General features: G+C 36.7%; 1 protein-coding gene across 1 annotated transcript in view; it reads right to left on the minus strand.

Annotated features, from left to right (window-relative positions):
• Positions 1–25,772, minus strand: part of METTL14 (methyltransferase 14, N6-adenosine-methyltransferase subunit) — a 38,047-nt gene that overhangs the window by 803 nt on the left and 11,472 nt on the right. Inside the window, exons 6-10 of the mRNA XM_052642405.1 lie at positions 18,685–18,775; positions 17,129–17,270; positions 12,867–12,959; positions 10,354–10,470; positions 8,756–8,966 (exon numbers count right to left, since the gene is read on the minus strand). Coding sequence (XP_052498365.1) covers positions 8,756–8,966; positions 10,354–10,470; positions 12,867–12,959; positions 17,129–17,270; positions 18,685–18,775 — 654 coding nt within the window. The remainder of the gene's footprint in view (positions 1–8,755; positions 8,967–10,353; positions 10,471–12,866; positions 12,960–17,128; positions 17,271–18,684; positions 18,776–25,772) is intronic.

Below are 25,772 nucleotides of genomic sequence, written 5' to 3' on the forward strand. Positions count from 1 at the left end.
TCCTTTTAAAAACTTTTATAATATAATCGTCATTTCCATCCATATTTCACATTCTGTGAGAATAGGATTTAGAAAATATTAGACACTACACTGAGTTCTGGCTTAGTAAAAATTTATTAAATTTTATATTACCTTCCTACTTGTAGAAATGGTTCCAGTTTTCTAACTAACATCCTGGAACTAACTTTTGCTTCTTCTCTTCCAACCACGTTAACCCAGCTGGCAGGTCTTAGAAATTCAACCTACTACCATGCTGCTCCTACTTGTTACCATCTTTCCATTTCTGCTGCCACCCTTAGAGTTTTTGTTTTTCTACTAGTTTTGTCCCCTACACATACAACAGACATACTTGTGTACTGTAATGCTTTCCCAACCTCTCCTCCTCTAAAAGTGGAAAGCCTAAAGCAAAGCTGAAACCACATTCCTTCTCTGCACAACCTTCTGGGCTTTCCACTAAGCCAGAATTCAGTAACATGGAATCGGAAGCCTTATACGATGAGGTCTGAACTAGCTTTCTAATCGCACTGCTGAAACAATGAACCACTATAGTTAACTGTTTGCACACTGATCTCCACCTTGTACCTATAATTTTTTCTATCCTGTCAACCTGGTGAAAATTCCATCCTTCAACATCCACTTTAAACATGTATCTTAATGAAATGAATTATCTTTCTGAATTTCCATTACATATTATATTTCTATAGGTAAAAAGGTTTTGTCAATTTCATTGCTAGATAATTTTCCTTATAAGGATGGTTTCTGTTTGATTACATTGTATCTGCAACAGGAAGAACTACAAATTAACTGTAAATGCCTGATGGAGACCTCGTGCTTTGAGGTTCCCTGCATGTGGCGATTCCTGATCATTAGGGCAGGTCGAGGAATCTCTAAGAATTAGGTTCTTCACCTGAAAAATTAATCTCACACAATTTCTGCCTTATCAAGATTATTTCTTAGACTATTCAGTTCAGTTCAGTCGCTCAGTCGTGTCCAACTCTTTGTGACCCCATGAATCACAGCACGCCAGGCCTCCCTGTCCATCACCAACTCCCGGAGTTCACTCAGACTCGCATCTATCGAGTTAGTGATGCCATCCAGCCATCTCATCCTCGGTCATCCCCTTCTCCTCCTGCCCCCAATCCCTCCCAGCATCAGAGTCTTTTCCGATGAATCAACTCTTCGCATGAGGTGGCCAAAGTACTGGAGTTTCAGCTTTAGCATCATTCCTTCCAAAGAAATCCCAGGGCTGATCTCCTTCAGAATGGACTGGTTGGATCTCCTCACAGTCCAAGGGACTCTCAAGAGGCTTCTCCAACACTACAGTTCAAAAGCATCAATTCTTCGGCGCTCAGCCTTCTTCACAGTCCAACTCTCACATCCATACATGACTACTGGAAAAACCATAGCCTTGACTAGACAGACCTTAATCGGCAAAGTAATGTCTCTGCTTTTGAATATGCTATCTAGGTTGGTCATAACTTTTCTTCCAAGGAGTAAGCGTCTTTTAATTTCATGGCTGCAATCATCATCTGCAGTGATTTTGGAGCCCCAAAAAATAAAGTCTGCCACTGTTTCCACTGTTTCTCCATCTGTTTCCCATGGAGTGATGGGACTTAAGACTATCAGGTCCATGATAAAATGGAAAATATTTTACTGCAGTCACATTCTAAAATGTAGTAGCCTTTTTTTGGGACAAAACTGTGTTCATCATTTAAATCGTCTAACAGTGCACAGATAAAATCTGTTACTATCTGGAGAAAAATAACACATAAAACCATATGATGCTTTTCATGTCCCATCAAGTAGACACCTTGATAAAAATGAGATGAAAGAATACACTGCACACCTATGTGGTCTCACTGACAATTGAACCTATGAGACTTTTACTTGCTTTTGGTTTATTTTCTACTATACATATGGTGCTGTGGAACACAACACATAAGCAAGAGGTAAGAAAAAATTCGAAGATTTAATAAAAATAGTTAATATTGTCTCCTTCATGCTATATTGCCCTCCATAAATAAGACATAAACCTTTAGAAAGTAAACTGCAAGGGACACTGCCTCCCACTCACAAATTCTTCACTGCAACAGTGTTCTAAAATTTTGAATCCTTAATTTCTAAGAACCAAGTAACTTTAAATTAGCCCGGCTTCAGTGAATATGATACATATATCAATTTTTAAACATTTAAAGCAATAATAAAGACTATTCTTCTGGTATGTGTTATATACCTTAGACTATCTCCTTGAGGAAGAAATGTATTTGAGGATTTGACCCAAATAAATTATAGCCTCTTGAACAGACTTTTCTCAATTGCTCCTATTATTATTTACATGGTTAACTTTCTACTACATAATTTTCCAAAGTGGATATTCTTTCTTAATACTAAAATAATCTGTGCAAGAATGGGCAAAGATAAAGAATCAGATAGTAGTTTACAAGCAAAAAATAAAATCTAAATCTCTAAGACTTTGTACAACTGGTATAGATATAGACAGAAGGGTATCAGAGACATAATGTATGTATAATATAAAGTGGGTAGAGTGGCCATACCTAAATGAATGGAGAAAATTCCCATTATGTTATAGTTATAGAATATTATAAATACAAACTGGCACCAAAATTTGTATTTTTATTTCAGTTGCTGTTTAGGTTTATATCTATAGCTATACTTAATAATTATCTACTCTCTCTACTCCTTAGGTTCTTCCACTCACATTAAAAAAAAAAACTTAAAATAATGCTATAAAGCCATTAAAAGCATTATAATTACTTAAATGTAGAAATAATTTTGACATATATTTTGACATAATATTGAGAAAAATACAAAATGATGAATGACACAGTTATGTAAAAATTTGTATGCACAACAGGACTGGAAAGTATTATGCAAAAAAATAATACTTCTTGGAAGTAGTGAGGTTGAATCTTTTTCCCTCTTGAAAATCTTCTTTAATGTTGTTACACTGACTTTTCAATTACTAAAAAATTACCATCTGTTTGATGTTCCCTTTTATTGTTCAAATAGCTTTGCTGTTTCTTTAAAGTTTTCTACTTCCTTTAAATAGCAGTTCCCACTGGAGATTGTTCCCAGATTCAAAAGCTATTTTTGAGTACAAAGGTTAATGATGGAAGATAAAAATCTGTTCCTTATTTCCTCAAACACTACAGCCATAATCTTAATATTCAATACCTATGGACATCTACACTTTCTGAAAAACATACAACTCCAGCTGAGCATCTAGTCATATTACTTTCTTTTAAGCCAGTGAAGAGGAAATATTTGCTTGCCACAAGCTCTGTTGCCAAAATATTTTACTTTGATAAGAGAGTAAAATCATCTACTAAACCTCTAAACAAGATGTTCATGTATATGTACAGCAGAAGTCTCAACAACTCAAAGTTCATTCTGTAGCTGTATATCTAGTATGTGTGTAAAACTCAGGCATGACTGTATATACAGAGAAAAATTGCCTTTAAAAGACTAAAGAAACGATGAAGTTTAAACCATAGCCTTCCTACCCTTTAAAAAAAAAAACCAATATGCTACTTTAATTTAGAATTTAATAATTCAAGGGTACATGCTGCAATTTCCAAGAAAACCAGTGAAGGAACAATAAAAGAATATCTAACAAGTTAATAAAAAAGAAACACTTGAATAATATAAGAATTCTTAATCCAAAAGAAATGAGAGAAAAGGGGACACAGAACAGGTTGTACCAATGTAAAGCAAACATTAAGGCGGTCATAGCAAACACCCTCTTCCAACAATACAAGAGACAACTCTATACATGGATGTCACCAGATGGTCAACACCGAAATGAGATTGATTATATTCTTTGCAGACAAAGATGGAGAAGCTCTACACAGTCGGCAAAAACAAGACCAGGAGCTGACTGTGGCTCAGATCATGAACTCCTTATTGCAAAATTCAGACTTAAATTGAAGAAAGTAGGGAAAACCACTAGGCCATTGATGTATCACCTAAATCAAGTTCATTATGATTATATAGTGGAAGTGACAAATACATTTAAGAGATCAGATCTGATACAGCGTATAGAACTATGGATGGAGGTTCCTAACGCTATATAGGGAGGCAGTGGTTAAAACTATCCCCAAGAAAAAGAAATGCAACAAAGCAAAATGGTTGTTTGAGGAGGCCTTACAAATAGCCAAGAAAAGAAAAGAAGCAAAAGGCAAAGGAGAAAAGGAAAGATATACCCATCTGAATGCAGAGTTCCTAAGAAGAACAAGGAGAGGTAAGAAGGCCTTTCTCAGTGTTCAATGCAAAGAAATAGAGGAAAATACAATGAGAAAGACTAGAGATCTTTTCAAGAAAATCCGAGACACCAAAGTAACATTTCATGCAAAGATGGGCACAATAAAGGACAGAAACAGTATGGACCTTACAGAAGCAGAAGAGATATAAGTGGCAAGAATATACTGAAGAACTGTACAAAAAAGGTCTTAATGACCTGGATAACCACAATGGTGTGATCGCTCACCTAGAACCAGACCTCCTGGAGTGCGAAGACAAGTGGGACTTAGGAAGCATAAATATGAACCAAGCTAGTGGAGGTGATAGAATTCCAGCTGAGCTATTTCAAATTCTAAAAAGTGATGCTGTGAAAGTGCTGCACTCAATATGCCAGCAAAGATGGAAAACTCAGCAGTGGCCACAGGACTGGAAAAGGTCAGTTTTCATTCCAATCCCAAAAAAGGGCAACACCAAAGAATGTTCAAACTACCACACAATTGCACTCATTTCACATGCAAAGTAACACTCAAAATCCTTCAAGCTAGGCTGCAACAGTATGTGAACCAAGAACTTCCACATGTACAAAATAAATTTAGGAAAGGAAGAGGAACCAGAGATCACATTGCCAATATCTACTGGATCACAGAAAAAGCAAGAGAGTTCCAGCAAAATGTCTACTTTTGCTTCAATGACAACACTACAGTCTTTACTGTGTGGATTACAGCAAACTGTGGAAAATTCTTAAGAGATGGGATACCAGACCACCTTACCTGCCCCCTGAGAAACCTGTCTGCAGGTTAAGAAGCAACAATTAGAACTGGACATGGAACAACAGACTGGATCAAAATTGAGTAATGACTATGGCAAGGCTGTATATTGTCACCCTGTTTATTTAACTTATATGCAGAGTACATCATGAGAAATGCTGGACTGGATGAAGCACAAGCTGCAATCAAGATTGCCTGGAGAAATATCAATACCTCAGATATGCAGATGACACCACCCTTATGGCAGAAAGCGAAGAGGAACCAAACAGTCTCTTGATGAAAGTGAAAGAGGAGAGTGAAAAAGCTGGCTTAAAGCTCAACACTCAGAAAGCTAAGATCATGGCATCCGGTCCCCTCACTTCATGGCAAATAGATGGGGAAACAGTGGAAACAGTGACAGACATTATTTTCTGTCTCCAAAATCACTGTGGATGATGACTACAGCCATGAAATTTAAAGACACTTGCTCCTTGGAAGAAAAGCTATGACAAACCTAGACTGCATATTAAAAAGCAGAGACATCACTTTGCTGACAAAGGTCTGTATAATCAAAGGTATGATTTTTCCAGTAGTCATATACAGATGTGAGAGATGGACCATAAACAAGGCTGAGCACCAGAGAATTCATGCTTTTGAATTGTGGTGCTGTAGAAGACTCTGTAGAGTCCCTTGGACAAGAAGGAGATCAAACTAGTCAATTCTAAAAGAAATCAACCTTAAATTTGGAAGAACTGATGCTGAAACTGAAGCTTGAATACTTGGGCCACTTGATGCAAAGAGCCAACTCACTGGAAAAGGCCCTGATGCTGGGAAACACTGAAGGTAGGAGGAGAAGGGGATGACAGAGGATGAGATGGTTCGATGGCATCACCAACTCAATGGGCTTGAGTTTGCACAAACTCCAGGAAATAGTGAAGGACAGGGAAACCTGGGGTGCTGCAGTCCATGAGGTCACAAAGAGTCAGACATGATTGAGCAACTGAACAACCACAAATATCAGAAACCACATTAAAGGTTTTCCTAGTGGCTCAGTGGTAAAGAAACCCCACACTAATGCAGGAGACACGAATTTGCCCTTGATCCTGGAAGATCATACATGCTGTGGGACAACTAAGCCTGTTTGCAATTACTGAGCCTGTATTCTAGAAACTGCAGCTACTGAGGCCACATGCCAGAACTACTGAAGTTCTCCTGCTCTAGAGCCTCTATTTCACAAGAAAATCCACTCAAATGAGAAGCCTGTGCACCATAACTAGAGTAGCCCCTACTAGCTGAAAAGTCTGTGCAGCAACAAAGACCCAGCACAGCCAAATGAATAAAAAAAACATTTTTTTAAAAGAAATTACATTAAATATAGACTTGACTCATATCTCAGTTGGTCAACAATCTGCCTGCAATGCAGGAGGTTAGGGTTCAATCCTTGTGTTGGCAAGATTCCCTGGGGAAGGAAACAGCAACCCACTCCAGTATTCTTGCCTGGAGAATCCCATGGACAGAAGAGCCTTGCAGGCTACAGTTCATGGAGTTGCAAGAGTTGGACATGACTTAGCGACTAAACCACCACTACCACCACCACCAAACAATTCAATTAAGGGACTTCCCTGGTGGTCCAGTGGTCAGGATTCCACACTTCCAAAGCAAGGGGCAGGGGATAAATTCCTGGTTGTGAACTGAGATCCTACGTCTCTCAGCCAAAGAAACAAAAACCAAAAGAAAACAGAAACCAAACATGGGAAAGGGAGCAATCAATTATTTAAAAAAAAAACCCAATTCAAAGATAAAGATTAAACCTATCTATTTAATGAAAACTACCTCTGTGTTTGATCACAAGAGGTATGTTAAAGGATATGGAAGACTGTAAATAAAGGATGGAAATAATATAGAGAGCAAACACAACCCAAAAAAAGCTGGAATCACTGTAATAATGTTAGATGAAGTAGGATTTAAAGTTAAGAAACTGGATTAAGAAGGACAATTCATAATATTAAGACCATTAATCTACAAGGAAGGCATAAAAGTCCTACATTTTAAATACACCTAATAACAATCTTGAACAGACATAAATTCAAAACTGACAACTAAACAGAACCAAAAGCCGATGATCTTAATAGATTGAAACATACCTTTCTCATAGAATAGTTAAAAACATTAGTAAAGACATGGCTGACAGAAACAGCATACACAAATACTACAACCAACAACAAAAAATTTACATTATTTTCAGTTATCTAAATTCGGTCAAAGCAAATTACAAATTAGTGGTATTTTAAGATACATATTATTTGACCACAATATTAAGCCAAAAAGCAATGATAAATGATAACTTAAGCAACGCAATTCTGAATAACAAACTGTCAGGAGAAAAACCATTTAACTTTTAAATGCAGAAAACATTTTCTCTAAACCTAAGCCACAGAGAAAAAACATTTCACACGCAAAATATTTCTTTGTAAAGAGAATGCACTTTTATTTTTCCCTTTATCATTTTACAGAAGTTTATGAAATTCAAGACCAGTTTCTACAAATGAAGATATTTCTATGTGTTCACTAAAGCACACCCACAGAGAATAGCTGACCAGTCTAGGGAGGAGGAAGGGAGAATGGATCCCATTATACCTACCTCAACTTAAGGGTTACTTTTTTTAGAATGAACATCAGAGTTTCTTTTAAATTCTTATGTACTTTGAAGGCTAATTATTCCACTGTACCTTCTTCAACTTTTACCTTGTATAAAATGTAGACTGTTTAAAACAAGTAAGATTCTGGCTCCTTTCAGCTTTAAACAACATTTCTAGCATGGTAAAACCAAACAGGTTGATTTTATATACTGTGATTGAATGATGCAATGTCCTTAAAAGCAACTTTTATATTTTCCGAGAAGAAACAGAATGTATAATTACTTCAACAATACTTTGTAAACAAAAGCTGTCCCCTCTGAAAGAAAATTCCAGTTTGTAACAGCTTAATTATTTTCTACTCATTTTTTTCAAAATTGTAAATTCACATTATACAGATTTAGTAAAAAAGTTAAAGTTTTGATAAAACAGTATCATGATATATGTAAGGAGACAAGCCAAGTACTAATTAAGGCTGAGATATGTCATTTATTTCACAAACGTATGGTTATTTTCTACAGGATCATTTGGTTAGTGCTACCTAAAAAGTAAGACATTTTGTTCACGCCAAAAGATCCTTGAAACCTGAGCAAATCTGGTCCCTGCCAAATGATTTTGGACAGGGCCAAATATCAAGAACCTTTTGGTGTGGACCAAATGTCTTACAGACATTTTGGACAGGACCAAATGTCCATTATGCATTTCTTCAACACAGTATTTACTTAATAACCTAAATGCTGGTTCAAAAGAAAATAAGACAGTCTTCGTTTTCCGTGAGACTGCGGTGCTAAAGACATTGACTATAAACATGCCCAAATGATTCTATAATTCAGGTAATAGTGCTATGAGGGAAAGAGTGGTGGAAGGTCTGGATAGTACTGTGAAACTGGCTAATTTAGGCGGTGTTGTGAGAAAAGGTTTGTCAGGATCAGAATGATAGGAAAGAGAACCCTGAAAGAGTACTGAAACAAGACTGAGCTTAGTATACTTGAAATACACCAAGAAGAGGGGTCAAATGTGTCGTAAGCATTTTATTTTACAAAGGACCGTGTACTCTTTCTTAACATCTATACCTCAAGGAACTATTAACATTTCCCCCCACTGAGATCTTACCTGGTCGAATTGTACTATCTCTTCCAAACAGATGAAGGCGTCTTCTACCAAGACAAAAATGTTCAATTATATGAAAAATTTCTACAGGTTTTTCTATATTGCCAATTTCAGGTTCTTCTGTGATAATCAAGTCAATGTCAACATTAGCATGAATGAAGTCCCCGTCTGTGCTACGCTTAACAGTTCCTTTGATCCCCATAAGGCAGTGTTCCTAAGTAATAAAAACAGGCCAATTAATTTCTTTTCATAAACAGTCATATTGCACAACATTTTACATTTCAAATTCCAAAACAATACTACTTCTCTGAATCTTTGCGATATAGTTCTATCGGCAAAAACACAATAGGAAAAACCTGCATCTCTGGACCTTCGAAGGTTGGCAGGGAAGCTAGACATTAAACTCAGGACCGTCACATTTTAGATAACTGAGTCAATGACTGTGGGATGTTTTCCTCTGCAACTCTTGATAGTAACTTGTTTCCAGAAGTTATGGAAACATGGCACTTGATTTCAGAATCTGATTTTATATCGGGCCTCACATGATCCAAGAGCAAATCTATACACAAGGTGTAAGCCTTTTCAAATGGAGAGAAGACTTTAAGCAAGGATACAAACTGAAAATACTCAACATACATAAATGTGAAAGTCAAACAATTTCTTTTTTTGTTGTTTATTTTTGGACCTCTATTTAATCTGGACAACAGGGTAAAGTTTAAATAAATTTAATCTCACTTGACTCCATGAACCAATAACAGCAAGGATGGCTTGGATTCCCTTCAAAAAGAATTTCTAGCCCAAGAAAGACTTCAAAAAGACTCTCCCCCTGAAGCTCCCAGAACAGTGAAAGGCTGGAGGACAAACTGTTAAACCCTGATAACTAGGAGGGCAGTTCTATGAATCAGAGGTTCTCAGGGCTTCTTCAGGTTCTTATGTAGAAAAAAGAAGGGAACGTGAAAGTTGCTCTGTCCATGGAATTTTCCAGGCCAGTATACTGGAGTGGGTAGCCTTTTCCTTCTCCAGGGGATCTTCCCAACTCAGGGATCAAACTAGGGTCTCCGGCATTGCGGGTGGATTCTTTACCAGCTGAGCCATTAGAGAAGCCCAAGAATACTCGACTTGGTAGCTTACCCCTTCTCCAGGGAATCTTTCCGACCCAGGAATCAAACTGGGGTCTCCTGCACTGCAGGAGGATTCTTTGCCAGCTGAGCTATCAGGGAAGCCCAGAAAAAAGAAGGGAAGAGGAGAGAAATATTCATCTCAGCTGGCCAGCTATGAGTCTTGCTGCCTTTTTTTTTTTTTTCTGAGTCCAGAGAAAGGAAAAACTATAGGGGTCAGAAGTACCAAAAGCCCACATCTGACTGAGAATGACAGTAGTATAGGATATATGGGAATACATATTACCTTCTCCAGCACAGCATAGGCTTCTCTGAGTGAATAGAATTTTTTAAATAAACCTGGCTGTGTTACTTTAATGCTCAATGCCATCTGTGCAAGTCTGAGAGAAGAACCTTTCCACCAAAATGAATTAAACAGCATGGAGTCATTTGTAAAAGCTTGAGAGAAAATAATTAAAATATAGAAAACAGTAAAGACAATACCTTTGTTCTCTGGAAGACGGCCTTTGGATCTAAAGTCTTAGTCTTCCCAGGATTGTTTTTATTGGTTTTAATCCAACAAATATCTTCACATCTTCTGTAACCCCACTTGCGTAAACACTAGGAATAAGAGAATTTTTTTAAAATCCTTAGCTAAAAGAAATAAACAATACTTAATCAACTAGCATTAAAAACTTCCTAGAGGTTTGAGACACTAAATTCCAAGATGTCATAATAATTTTGTATTACTGTAGAAACAGAAAAAAAGAAATACTTGTTTTTAAATATACAGCCATTATAAAAACATATAATACCAAAACATGGAAAAGACTATATAATACTCCAATTCTTTATACTACCTTCCACTGTCATCAGAGAGTGACCTTTAAATATGAGAACAATCAGCCCCTCTTTAATTAAAAACTAATTCAAAAGGTAAACTGTTCTTGCCACCTCAATTTTTTATCCTCTGATAAAGCTAAAAACTGTTAAGAAGTTCTAATCAGTAACATCCTTTCAAATGAGTCTTGCAAAATGTTATTTTTATATATTTAAAACTAAACCTCAAAAATCCAAAGACTTAAAATTGTCTGTATATTTCTTTATAAGATAAAACTTTACTTTCAGCTTTATGTAACCTAGACAATAGAGAGGTTTGAATCTTAGTGTCTTAGAATCTGTTATATATGAACATATAACAAATATCAGCTAAGTGAGTACCCAGAGAAGCATTTTGAGCCCTACCATATGTAGGTGTTGGCTAGCTGCTGGGATTAAAAACATGAGTAAGATACAGTCCTTACCCCTAATTGACTAAGTGCAAAGTAGGAGGAATTAAGTAAATTGTGCAGTGCAACACTGTTGGCACTATGATCAAGTACAAATAAAGACACAGTAGAGCATAAAATATATGTACTTTTCATTGTATAAACTGAGATACACCTCAAAATGGAACTTAGATTTTTAACTTAAAATCTCAAAAATCACAATGACTATCTGTTCCTGTTGCCAAATATTTATTTAGCACTGGATATTCATGAAGTATCACAAGGGCCTAAATTCAACATGCCTTAATCAACTTAGAACAAGTTCATGAGTATTTCTCATGCTGTATTATTTTTGTAATTATTTTGGGCCCAAATCTGCTTTCACTAGTATGATAAACTGATGCATAAATAAATAAGATAAAGCCTCCTAATCAATTTCAAGCTAATCTGAGGGGTAGGAGAAAAGCCCAAAGCTAGATATTTGATCTAAACAGGGTAATATAACTATAAAATATACCAATATATCTATAAAAACATATGGCGTGTTTCTATTTTCTTAGATTTTTTACAGCATCTTAGGGAGATACCAGCAATAAAACAGATTCCCAGTATACAGTTATAGTCTTACCATGGAGTTAATAAATGATGGAAGCAATGATGTGATCCAACAATCTCAAACTTGCTATTTATACAAAAAATACAAAGCAACTGCAGAACTTCAGGATTTGAGCACAAATTTATCTCAATATAATCCTACTTAAATTCTTCACCTGTCAAATGGACACCTCCTAAAATTACCAGGATTAAATGAGATTTTGGTAGTATATCAAGTATTAATAATATGTCCTAAAAATGTAAATATAACCCCATAACAAGTGAGGAAAATGAAACACACAAGAGTAAATACCTCCTTACCCAAAGTTTCACTGCTGGACAGCAGATCTGAGATCAAAACTAGCCACAAAGCTACCAGTACCAAAAGCTTTTAGTATTTTGTTTCCATTTAGAAATTCAAAACACTCTAACCAAAAAGACAAAAAAAGTTTTGAATACGATAAATATAAGGTACCTAAAATAAACTGAGATAATAAACTTCTTTCTCACTCTCATTAATCCCTTCAAACTATGTGTTCTAGATGCTGTGTTATTATCCAATGCGATTCGGGTTACATTTGGAATTCATGAGTTAAGGCTACTCAGAAGAATACATTTTAGCTACAATGCTGGGAGGGACTGGGGGCAGGAGGAAAAGGGGACAACAGAGGATGAGATGGCTGGATGGCATCACCTTCTCAATGGACGGGAGTCTGAGTGAACTCTGGGAGTTGGTGATGGACAGGGGAGGCCTGGCATGCTGCAATTCAAGGGGTCGCAAAAAGTCGGACACGACTGAGCGACTGAACTGAACTGAATGGACAGTATACGACAGTAAGCTGCACACTTCGGAGCTGCAATTCAATTTCAAATCTCTAAACTGTTCTCTTCCTGAAGTCATAGTAAATTGTAGTTTGACTTTTCATCCCGAAAGCTAGTTAACTGACTAAGGGGTACTGTCTTTTACATATTCTTCCTTTTTTAATTAAAAAATTTTTTTACATATTCTTTTTAAAAGTTTTTCTTTCTGAATATTTGAGTACTATTTAATAAATGAAGAACAATGTAAACTTAATCTTCAAATTTCTTATACAACATACTGTTGTTTCTTATGAATTTTAAAAAAACACTTAAAAAAAAAAACTACCATCTTACCACTCTTCCAAGGTCCAATCCTTCCCCAGAACCACACCAGAGAAAAATAAATGATCGAGGTGCTGCAATCTCATCAATTTCTAACTTCATAATCTGGAAGAAACCAAAACAGTATTGCATTGAAGTATCTTGTTTCCCATTCATTCTAAATCCAAAAGAACAAGCGCTGAGATTTATCAGGACTTACAGTATATGTTTATATACTTATAATATATGCTTCCCTGGTGGCTCAGATGGTAAAGCGTCTGCCTGCAATGTGGGAGACATGGGTTTGATCCTTGGGTCCGGAAGATCCCCTGGAAAAGGAAATGGCAACCCACTCCAGTAACCTTGCCTGGAAAATCCCATGGATGGAGGAGCCTGGTAGGCTACAGTCCATAGGGTTGCATAGAGTCAGGCACGACTGAGTGACTTCACTTTCCTTTTCACTTACAGTATATGTGTTCTTTAAGTGCACTAATTTTCTTTAGGAAATACAATGGAAAATAAATTTTATCCTTAAAACTTGTTCTTATGGGTTTTTTTTCCCCTATATTAATACAAAACAGATGAACACATGCACATAGATATACTTGATTTTATATGAAAAGTTTGCTAAGCTAAGTCACTTCAGTCGTGTCCGACTCTTGTGCAACCCCAGAGACGGCAGCCCACCAGGCTTCCCCGTCCCTGGGATTCTCCAGGCAAGAACACTGGAGTGGGTTGCCATTTCCTTCTCCAATGCACGAGAGTGAAAAGTGAAAGTGAAGTCACTCAGTCGTGTCCAATTCCTAGCGACCCCATGGACAGCAGCCTACCAGGCTCCTCTGTCCATGGGATTTGCCAGGCAAGAGTACTGGAGTGGGTTGCCATTGCCTTCTCCATGAAAAGTTTATAGGAAATCATATTTATAGAATTATGGAATTTTATAAGGTATAGCTTTAGAGCAACCTGTTACCATTTACAGAAAAAGAAACTAAAAAGAAAAGGGATTAAATTACCTCAAAGTTAGGGGCAAACTTAAAATAAAACATAACCACAAATGTTTGTGGAGGATGATGTTTCCAGCAGAACAATTCTAAATAAAATAAATCAATATACACATTTCATTGTAATGATCACTTTAGGTCTGAAATGTAAAAAAAAAAAATAGGCTACAATTGTTGGCTTTGTATGTGCTGAGTATCTCAATTAAAAAAAAAAGGTCTTTAATAATTAATTCTCTAAATTTGGGGACTACCATGGTGTGTATAAATGACTACAAAAGCAATCATTTTATATGGTATTCTTATTCTACTGCTTCCTTTTACAGCTAACAAGTTCCACAAACCATAGATCAAGCTAATACTTATTAGTTACATGTATTAAGGAATTTTAACTTAAAAAAAATTTTTTTTTCCTTTTTTCTTTGACCACACCTCACGGGTGTGTAGAACTTTCCCAACCAAGGATAGAACCCACATTCCCCACAGAGGAAGTGCAGAGTCTTAACCACTGGACTACAAGGGAAGTTCCTTAACTTTTACCTGAGTGCATCATAACCATATCACCTATAACTTATCTAGGTAAAAAGAAACATTATTTGAGAGTGACAGTGGAAATAAATTACAATAGGCATAAACCTATTCAGTTTTACACTTCCAATTTTGTCTTGATATAATGCCTGATCTAATATTCTCTTAAGAATATGAATAAACATTAATACGCACACACACACACACATTCCTACACACATTTATACATGGCATAGCTAAGGTAGGTGACGGCACACAGTGAAGAACATTAAGCAAATAACTCTTGACATTACAATTATAAATACTAAATATTGGTATTTTAAGTAAGTGCTTATATTCTTAACTAGAACACAGTGACCTCCACTGACTCTAACATGAAAAAGAATACCTGAGAAACTCACTTTTTAAATTTATATTTAGCTATTGGCACTTTCTTTAGGTTATTACTACATAAAGGTTAAGAGCTTAGAGTTCTTAGGGCTCCAGACAAAACTTTTCAATATGCATATAAAATGGAATTTCTTTATTACAAAAACTCTATTAGTTTATCATATAAAATTTAAACTCTTGGATTTCACTGACCAAATCTTAGAGATTGGCCAGAGAAAATAAAGCTCAACCTAACTACTAACCATAGACATAATAAGATTAATTTTTCAATTTTCTTTTGCCTAAATTGAAAAAGATTATTTTCTATATTAATTTTGATGAGGAAAAACAGATATTTCTTAAACACTATCAGAACGAATATTAACTTGTACAACCTATCTGGAAAACCTCTCAGCCCTAAATATCAACAGCACTACATCTTTAACCTTAAGTTTTGGGGATAATATATATTTCTGTGTTTCAACAATAAACACAGATTATACTTATCAGAGGAGAGGAAAAACTTGTAAAATAAAATACAAATGTAAATAAATGTGACAGAGGTATTGAGGCTGACAGGAAAAGCTTCAAGGAAGAAAAACTGAAGTTATATCTTGAAGAGTAAGTAATATTAACAACAGTAACAACTATTAACTCAGAAGGGGATATGCAAGGATTCAAAGCAGTTTCCTGTGAAACATCAGTTTACAGAGTTTGAGTCCACTGCCTTCCTTACCTCTCTTCTGTGTTCAGCACTTTTGATCACATGCTCCTCCTCAATTAGGGAAGCTCTCTATGTCCTTGGCTTCCATGACATTCAAACTATCTTGATTCATCTCATCCATCTGTGACCCATTCTTTTCACATCTTTTCTATGTGCCTCTTAAATGTTTAGTTTCCTGAGGTTCTACAGAAAATTCACATTGCATCCTAATTGAGATACTATCTCAAGACATATTCATTTATTCTCATAGGTTTAATATGCTAACCCTTTAAAATCCGTCTTTTGAGATGGCCAGATCTTTCTGTTAAGTTGCATACTCCTATTCCAAACTCCACATGAATGTCTCTCATACACTTCTCATCAACACATTCAGCATATCCTAATCCCTCTAATCCTGCTCCTCTTCTTAAACTGACTCTCACCCGGTGGTAACTGAACCCATTTATTCCAAGACTCAAACTTCCGAGCATCCTTACCTCTTTCCTTCATCTCAATCATTAGATCTCACCAGACATACCTACAAAACATTACAGAATTTATCACCTTTCTATCCTTACTACCATCACCCCAATTCAGGGAAACTTCATCTTCTAACCAGACTACTGCAATGGTCTTCTACCTGCTCTTCCCTCTCCAGTCTTCATTTTCTCTTCTCCACACACTAATTAGACCATTTTACTAAACTGGTTAAAGCCCCTCAAAGATTCCTTAATGTCTTCAGGATAAAAGTCCAAGCTTCTAAGAAGATAGCATCTCTAGACAGTCTCCATCTGTGTTTCAACACAATCAACATACACACGACCTCCATTCTCACCTCTTTGCCTCCTGCTCTTGCTGTGCCTTCAGTTTGTCATTCCTAGCCCAGCCCATTCTCAGTGGCCAATTCTGGCTAATCTGTTCATGCATCACTTCCTCTTTATGTCCCCCAGCTTCCTCAACTTGGTCAGGTTTGTTTTCAGATCACCTTATGCAATCCTCTATTACTGAACTAACAAAATGATACTGCAATTATTTATTTAGGTCATTGCTTATCCCATTTAACTGTGTGTTCCTTAAGGCCAAATACTAAGTCTCATTCATCTTTGAATCTCCAGTACCTAGTTGCCTAGTACAGAGTGGTACTCAATAAATAAATATTTGCTATTTTTGTTACTGACCAATAAAAAACAGATTACTTTATGTAACTCACTGAAGCTATCAGTTTGTTTACTTTTATTTAGGAAAACAGAACTTTACTGCAACTATATAAGACTGAGATTATATATACTTTAAATCTATTACACTGTTAAGTTCTTTAACGAGTAAAAATTATGCTAATATATATGTGTGTGTGAATACTCTGACATTCACTGAAACTTACCAAATACAGAAAGCTATCAACCATTCAATCTGTTTTTAGACTTATTTCTAGCTATACATCCAAGGACTCTAAGATTGGAATTTTAAGGCTTCTACAGACAACTTACTTATTCCCTGCTCAACTTCCGCCTCAAAAAGAAAGACCAAAGATATTATAATAACTGTTACTGTACCTTACATCTTCAGCCATAATATATACTATAAATCTATATTTATAATTCCTAAAACAGTATTTATAATATTATTCTCTGATCATATAAAGATATATTCATTTGAAAAATAAATAATTCATTACAATGTAGAAAGTTTCATCATACATCATCCCAAGTCCAGCATTTTTCATTAGCAGTGATGCCGGTCTCTCTGTAATATTCTTCTAAAGGTGGTTCAAGAAGAATCACATCAAATTTGGGTGTCAGTTCTCTGATGTCAAAGGCTTCTATATCTGCTTGTAAGTACCTATTTGATTAAAACATAAAAAGTAAGAGATTACAGATGGTAATGAAAAAAAGTTTCTTAAATATTTCCTAATACTATTTCAAAGTCATCATGCGCTAATAACTAAATACCTTTTTATGGAGGAATCTCTCTCCTTTGTACAGACAGTAAAATATTCTACCATTGTTCTTCCTGAGGACATGGATAGAATCATACTGCAAAGCAAAACCATGAACCCACAGGAACATCTTGAGCATAAACCTCTCCCATTTTTATACTGAAAATCCATACTCAGATGTGAGTGTCTGAGTCCCTTTCCATTATCACCATAATACTTCGAGGAATATCACATTATTTTTCCTGCAATTGTCCTTTAGAAAAATTGTTTTGTTTTAAATTCCTCCATCTAAAAAAGTTTCTAAAGCTAGACATAATTTTCTTTTGCTAGTTTGTTTGTTAGCAATAGTGTTTATATTTAACAGTCCTTTCCAGCCATCTAGTATAAATTACTACTAGCCTTTATTTAATGGTTATTTCTACACAGTATGAAGGTATTTCAAATATAAATATAAAACACTTTGGGGCTTCCCCGGTGGCTCAGCGGTTAAGAATTCACCTGCAATGCAGAAGACCCAGGTTCAATCCCTAGGTTGGGAAGATCCCCTGGAGGAGGGCATGGCAACCCACTCCAGTATTCTTGCCTGCATAATCCCAGGGACAGAGAAGCCTGGAGGGCTACAGTCCATAGGGTCATAAAGAGTCGGACATGACTGAAGCAACTTAGCATGCATTCATGCATAAATTACTTTAAATGTAAAATATTTCTAAATATGATAAATATTAGCCTGTTAAAAATTTTTCTACAAACTCAGTTATCTTTGTGGTTCTTCTAATCATTAATAACATCCATTTTAGCAAATTGTTAAGTGTATAATATGTTCAAAGTAAGCTAAAGAGTCTCCAATTTTAAGGATTAAACACATTTTTTGAGGGAAACATCATTCTGTTAGCAAAGGTTAAAATGAATTTTTGTATTCCAAAATGTTAAGAATAGTATCCCTAGATGCCAAGTTATAATTAACTTTCATTTATTTTCTCTCTCTTAGGTTTTCTAACTTTCTTCAATACGTAATTTTTGAGAAGAAAAGATATTTAAAAACATTTAAAGACAGTTAAGAATACAATAAATAAGATTTTCTAAAAAAAAAAAAAAAAACTTAGATATACTATAAATTATCCAGTAAACTGTAAACAAATAAAATGACAACCTACTGTGTTCTCAGTGCCAGAGTTTCAAACTAATACATTTCACTATAAAGAAAAAAGAGTGTGTTAACCCTTCAAAGATGCTGAATTTTTTTCAAACTTCAGAAAGGTTACATGACAAAAAGACTAATATTTTAAGCCTGAGTTAGGAAGAAAAAACCCCACTTACATAGGAGGAGTGTTAGATTTAGCTATTAACTCATCCTTCAGTCTGATGAGCTCCCGCAGTTTAGGGTATTCTTCAAATCTGTCGGCCAAACCTGGGGAGGAAAAATAGTAAATTCCAAATTTCAATACAATTGAGTATCAGTGAATTCAAAGGTGATAAGCCTGCTCAGGAAAACAAAATAAGACACAACCAACGTATCATTCTCGCATCCTTTGTAAAAAAGTTAGTTTTGAGTATCTTTAAATACTTCATAAACACATTTTATACCTAATGACCCTAATTTCATATGTAGGCAAACACCCAGGTGTTTCAAAGGCAAGATGGTTTAAGTCAATTAACCATTTAATTTTTCAAACTTATTGTATTAAATAATCTGCTTAAAACATCAAGTTTAGACATTCTGTTCTCAGAAAAAGAAATTTTTTTTATTCATGCTTTTTTCCTTTTATTTTCACTAAAAAAACAAAAAACAAAAAAACAACTCTCCCAAAGATCTAGTGACTGTTCAGTTTTCCCTTAGTTTGACAGTTATCCAAAGCAGAGAAAATGAAGATTTCTTATCCTTACTACTGACGATCTTAAATGGCTTAAATTATGGACACAATCCCAGAACAAATTTAGGCAGGAAGATAATGAGTCCCTATTAGTCGATTAGCTCTCACCTCACTCACTCTGATTACTCATCTACACTGTACTACCGACTCCAAGACAAGTCATTTTCTCTAAGAACATATCCTATATCAGTATTTATAGTTTTAAAGATCTCAGATCTCCACATATTATAGACCAAATCCTCATATATATTTTCAAGCCTAGGATCTTCAAAAACACCTCCAAGTCCCAGAAAGGTTAAAAGCAGGAGCCTCATTGTTTCTATGTCCTCAAAAATACTTAAATCTTTGAACCTCAGAAGAGATTGTAGGTAAAACGGCATAATGCCTGTTTAAACAACTGTAGGGGTAAGCAGGGCTTTGAATATCAAAGATTCCTAAAAGATCTTATTTTACTTTATCCTGCTTCCTTACAAGAATAATAATCATCTTAAGTTAAAAACCAAAAGTACATCTCACAACCCTAATATCAAAGATTAAAAAAAATGAAAGATTTTGTAAAGCATCCTTAATCAGTGGTTACAGATCAAATTTCAAATGAAACAAGTTTGAAGATTTTATTATATTCGAGTTTCAATCACAGTAGAGTCAGCTCTCAATCATCTACAAAACAGAGGCACAACTTTTTCTCAATCTATAATAGTTTCCTAAGTACATTTTCTTTGCCTTGGAGAAATAAAACGTCTTAAAAGCAGAAAGGCCAATAATGAAATTTGGCTATATTACTTATAACCTTAAAAAAAAAAAAGCTTTACTGAAGTATTTTTGATAAATTTATTGAGGTATAGTTGATAAACAAAAACCTTATACATTAAACTTACATTTAATGGATGCAATCTGATGAGGTTTAAGATATGCATATAGCTGTGAAACCATAACCACAATCAAGGTAAGACATATTAATAACCTTCAGAAGTTTCTTTGTGTTCCTCTGGTTTTGGGATGTATGTGCAGTAAAACCCCTTCATGGATCACTGCCTTGTCATGGCGAACAGGCTTGCATAACTCAATGAAGCTATGAGCCATGCTGTGAAGGGCCACCCAAGACAGATGAGTCACAGTGGAGCGTTCTGACAAAATGTGATTCACTGGAGGAGAGAATGGCAAACCACTCCAGTACACAAGCCTTGAAAACTCTATGAACTGTATAGATAGGCAAAAAGATGTGACACTGAAAGATGAGCCGTTCAGGCTGGAAAGCGTCCAATATGCTACAGGGGAAGAGTGGAGTACAACTACTAATAGCTCCAGAAAGAATGAAGCAGCTGGGCCAAAGCAGAAACAACACTCAGGTGTGGATGGGTCTGGTGATGTAAGTAAAATCGGGTGTTTTAAAGAACAGCATTCCATAGGAACCTGCAATGTTAGATTCATGAATCAAGGTAGATTGGACATGGTCAAGCAGGATATGGCAAGAGTAAATATCAACATCTTAGGAATCCATGAAATAAAATGGTTGGGAATGGGTGAAATTAATTTTGATAATCATTGGACCTATTACTGTGGATAAGAATCCCTAAGGGAAGCAACCTAGATGTCCATCGACAGATGAATGGATAAAGAATTTGTGCTACATATACTCAGCCATAAAAAAGGAATGCATTTGAGTCAGTTCTGATGAGATGGATGAATGTAGACCCTATTATACAGCGTGAAGTGAGTCAGAAAGAGAAAGATAAATATTATATTCTAACACATATATACAGAATCTGGAAAAATGGTACTGAAGAATTTATTTATAGGGCAGCAATGCAGAAACAGACAGAGAAGTCTTATGGACATGGAGACAGGGGAGGAGAGGGTGAGATGTATGGAAAGAGTAACATGCAAACTTACATTACCATATGTAAAATATATAGCCAACTGGAATTTGCTGTATTTCTCAGAAAACTCCAACAGGGGCTCTGTATCAACCTAGAGGGGTGGGATGGGGAGGGAGATGGGAGGGAGTTTTAAAAGGAAGGGGACATGTGTGATTTATGTTGACGTTTGATAAAAAACAACAAAATTTTGTGAAGCAATTATCCTTCAATTAAAAAAAAAAAAAAGAATCCCTTAAAAGAAATGGAGTAGCCCTTATAATCAAGAGAGTCTGAAATGCAGTATTTGGGTGCAACTTTAAAAATAACAGAACGGTTTCAGTTCGTTTTCAAGGCAAACTCTTCTATATCACAGTAATCCAAGTCTATGCCCTTACCACCAATGCTGAAGAAGCTGATCAGTTCTACGAAGACCTAGAAGACCTTCTAGAACACCAAAAAAGGGATGTCCTATTCATCATAAAGAAAGCCAAGTGCCGAAGAATGGATGCTACTGAACTGCAGTGCTGGAGAAGACTCTTGAGAGTCCCTTGGACTGCAAGGAGATCCAACCAGTCCATCCTAAAGGAAATCAGTCCTGAATATTCATTGGAAGGACTGACGCTGAAGCTGAAACTCCAATATTCTGGCCACCTGATTCGAAGAACTGACTCACTGGAAAAGACCCTGATGCTGGGAAAGATTGAGGGCAGGAGGAGAAGGGGACGACAGAGGATGAGATGGTTGGATGGCATCACCAACTCAATGGGCATGAGTTTGAGTGAACTCTGGGAGTTGGTGATGGCATGGAACCCTGGCATGCTGCAGTTCGGGGTCACAAAGAGTCAGACATGACTGAGTGACTGAACTGAACTGATTCATCATAAGGGATTGGAATGCAAAGTAGGAGCCCAAGAGATACCTGGAATAACAGGCAAGTCTGGCCTTGGAGTACAAAATGAAGCAGGGCAATGGCTGACAGAATTTTGCCAAGAGAATACTCTCGTCATAGCAAACACCCTTTCAAAACAACACAAGGGATGACTTTACACATGGACATCACCAAATGGTCAATACTGAAATCAGATTGATTACATTCTTCACAGCTGAAGATGGAGAAGCTGTATAGAGTCAACAAAAACAAGACCTGGAGCTGACTGTGGTTCAGATCATCAGCTCCTCATAACAAAATTCAAGCCTAAACTAAAGAAAAGTGGGGAAAACTACTAGGCCAGTCAGGTAAGACTTAAATCAAATTCCCTATGAACATCAGGGGAGGTGACAAATAGACTCAAATGATTAGATCCAGTGAACAGAGTGCCTGAAGAACTATGGACAGAGGTCTGTAATACTGTACAGGAGGCAGCAACCACCACCATCCCAACAAAAAAAGGCAAGAAGGAGGCTTTACAAATAGCTGAGGAAAGAAGAGAAGCAAAAAGAAAGGGTGAAATGGAAAGGTTCACCCAACTAAAGGCAGAGTTCCAGAAAATAGCAAGAGAGCAGAAGGTCTTCTTCAATGAACAGTACAAAGAAATAGAGGAAAACAACAGAAAGCGTAAGGCTAGAGATCTCTTCAAGAAGACTGGAAATATCAAAGGAACATTTCATCCAAAGATGGACACAAAAAGGACAGAAACAGTAAAGACCTAATTGAAGCGGAAGAGATCAAGAAGAGATGGAAAAAACGCACAGAAGACTGAACAAAAAAGATCTTAATGACCCGGCTAACCACGATGGTGTAGTCTCTCATTCAGAGTCAGATATCCTGGAGTGTGAAGTCACATGGGTCTCAGGAAGCACTGCTGCCAAAAAGCTAGTGGAGGTGACGAAATTCCAGCAGGTATTTAAAATCCTAAAAGATGATGCTATTAAAGCTCTGCACTCAATAAGTCAGCAAATTTGGAAAATCTAGCAGTGATCACAGGACTGGAAAAGGTCAATCCTCATCCCAACCCCCAAGAAGTATAGTACTAAAGAATGTTCAAACCAATGGACAACTGCACTCATCTCCCATGCTAGTAAGGTTATGTTCAAAATCCTCCAAGGCAGGCTTTGACATTACATGAACTAAGAACTTCCAGAAATTTAAGCAAGCTGCATTCAGAAAAGGCAGAGGATCCAGGCTGATTGCCAACCTTCACCGGATCACAGACCAAGCAACGGAATTCCAGAAAAACATCTACCTCTGTTTCACTGACTACACTAAAGCCTTTGACTGTGTGGATCATAACAAACTGTAGAAAAGTAAAGAGATGAGAATATCAGACCATATTACCTGTCTCCTGAGAAACCTGTATGCAGGTCAAGAAGCAACAGTTAGACCCCTACTGGGAACAACTGACTGGTTCAGGATTGAGAAAGGAGTAGGACAAGGCTGGTATTGTCAACCCTGTTTATTTAACTTATATACAAAATACATCATTGGAAATACTAGGCTGGATGAGTTATAAGCTGGAATCAAGGTGGCCAGGAAAAATATCAACAACTTCAGATATGCAGGTGATACCACTCTAATGGCAGAGCATGAAGAGGAACTAAAGAGCCTTTTGATGAGGATGAAAGAGGAGAGTGAAAAAGCTGGCTCAAAACTTACTAGTAAAAAACCAAGATCATGGCATCCATTCCCATCATTTCAGGGCAAAGAGAAGGGGAAAAGGGGAAAGCAGTGACAAATTTTCTCTTCTTGGGCTTTAAAATGACCATGGACGGTGACTGCAGCCATAAAATTAGAAACTGCTTCTTGGCAGGAAAACTACGGCAAATCTAGACAGTGTGTTAAAAAGCAAAGACATCACTTGGCCAACAAAGGTCCTTATAGTCAATCAAAGCTATGATCTTTCCAGGAGTCATGTACAGATGTGAAAGTTGGACCGTAAAGAAGGCTGAGCACCAAAGAAGTGATGCTTTTGAATTAGTGCTGGAGAAGATTCTTGAGAGTCCCTTGGAAAGCAAGGAGATCAAACCAAATCAAATCTTAAAGGAAATCAACCATGAACATTCTTTGGAAGGACTGATGCTAAAGCTGTAGTTCCAATCCTTTGGCCACCTGATGCAAAGAGCGAACTCATTAGAAAAGACCCTGATGCTGGGAAAGATTGAAAGCAGGAGAAGATGGCAACAGAGGATGATGGTTGGATGGTGTCACTAATTCAATAGGCATGACTTGGGCAAATTCTGGGAGATGGTGAGGGACATCAAAGCCTGGCGTGATGCAGTCCATGGGGTCACAAAGAGTCAGACACAACTTGGCGACCCAACAAGTATCTTTAAGTAAGTTAAAATATATCGTCTTAAATTTTTTGAAGTATTGTTGACTATGGTCAGCAGTACTGCTGAGTATAGACAATTTGCTATACAGCAGATCTATAGAATCTTTTCATCATAGGGGCCTGGAATGTCCCTATGATGAAAAGAGTAGGAAATCAAGAGATAACTGAAATAACAGGCAAGTCTGGCCTTGGAGTACAAAATGAAGCAGGGCAAAGACTAAGAGACTTTTGCCAAGAGAACACACTGGTCATAACAAACACCCTCTTCCAACATCACAAGAGACAACTCTATACATGGACCTCACCAGATGGAAAACATGGAGAAGCTCTTTGCAACCAAAGATGGAGAAGCTCTATACAGTGAGCAAAAACAAGACCAGGAGCTGACTGTGGCTCAAATCATGAACTCCTTATTGCAAAATTCAGACTTAAACTGAATAAAGTAGGGAAAGCCACTAGGCCATTCAGGTACAACCCAAATCAAATCCATTATGATTATACAGTGGAAGTGACAAATAGATTCAAGGAATTAGATCTGATAAGAGTGTGCCTGAAGAACTATGGATGGGGTTCATAACATTGTATAGGAGGTAGTGACTAAAATCATTCCAAAGAAAAAGAAATACAACAAGGTAAAATGATTGTCTGAGGAGGCTTTATAAATAGCCAAGAAAAGAACAGAAGTGAAAGGCAAAGAAGAAAAGGAAAGATGTATCCATTTGAATGCAGAGTCCCAAAGAATAGCAAGGAGAGATAAGAAAGCATTCCTAAGTGATCAGTGCAAAAAAATAGAGGAAAACAACAGAATGGGAAAGACTAGAGATCTCTTCAAGAAAATCAGAGATATAAAGGGAACATTTCATGCAAAGATGGGCACAATAAAGAACATAAACAGTATGGAACAGAAGCAGAAGAGATATAAAAAGAAGTGATAAAAATACACTGAAAACTTTACAAAAAAGGTATTAATGACCCAGGTAACCATGATGGTGTGATCTCTCACCTAAAGCCAGACCTCCTGGAGTATGAAGTCAAGTGGGCCTTCAGTTCAGTAGCTCAGTCGTGTCCAGCTCTTTACGACCCCATGAATTGCAGCACGCCAGGCCTCCCTGTCCATCACCAACTCCCGGAGTTCACTCAAACTCATGTCCATCGAGTGAGTGATGCCATCCAGCCATCTTATCCTCTGTCATCCCCTTCTCCTCCTGCCCTCAACCCCTCCCAGAATCAGAGTCTTTTCCAATGAGTCAACTCTTCGCGTGAGGTGGCCAAAGTATTGGAGTTTCAGGTTTAGCATCAGTCCTTCCAATGAACACCCAGGACTGATCTTCTTTAGAATGGACTGGTTGGATCTTCTTGCAGTCCAAGGGACTCTCAAGAGTCTTCTCCAACACCACAGTTCAAAA

This window comes from Budorcas taxicolor, chromosome 6 (assembly GCF_023091745.1).
Source record: "Budorcas taxicolor isolate Tak-1 chromosome 6, Takin1.1, whole genome shotgun sequence".
Classification (NCBI taxonomy): Eukaryota; Metazoa; Chordata; class Mammalia; order Artiodactyla; family Bovidae; genus Budorcas; species Budorcas taxicolor.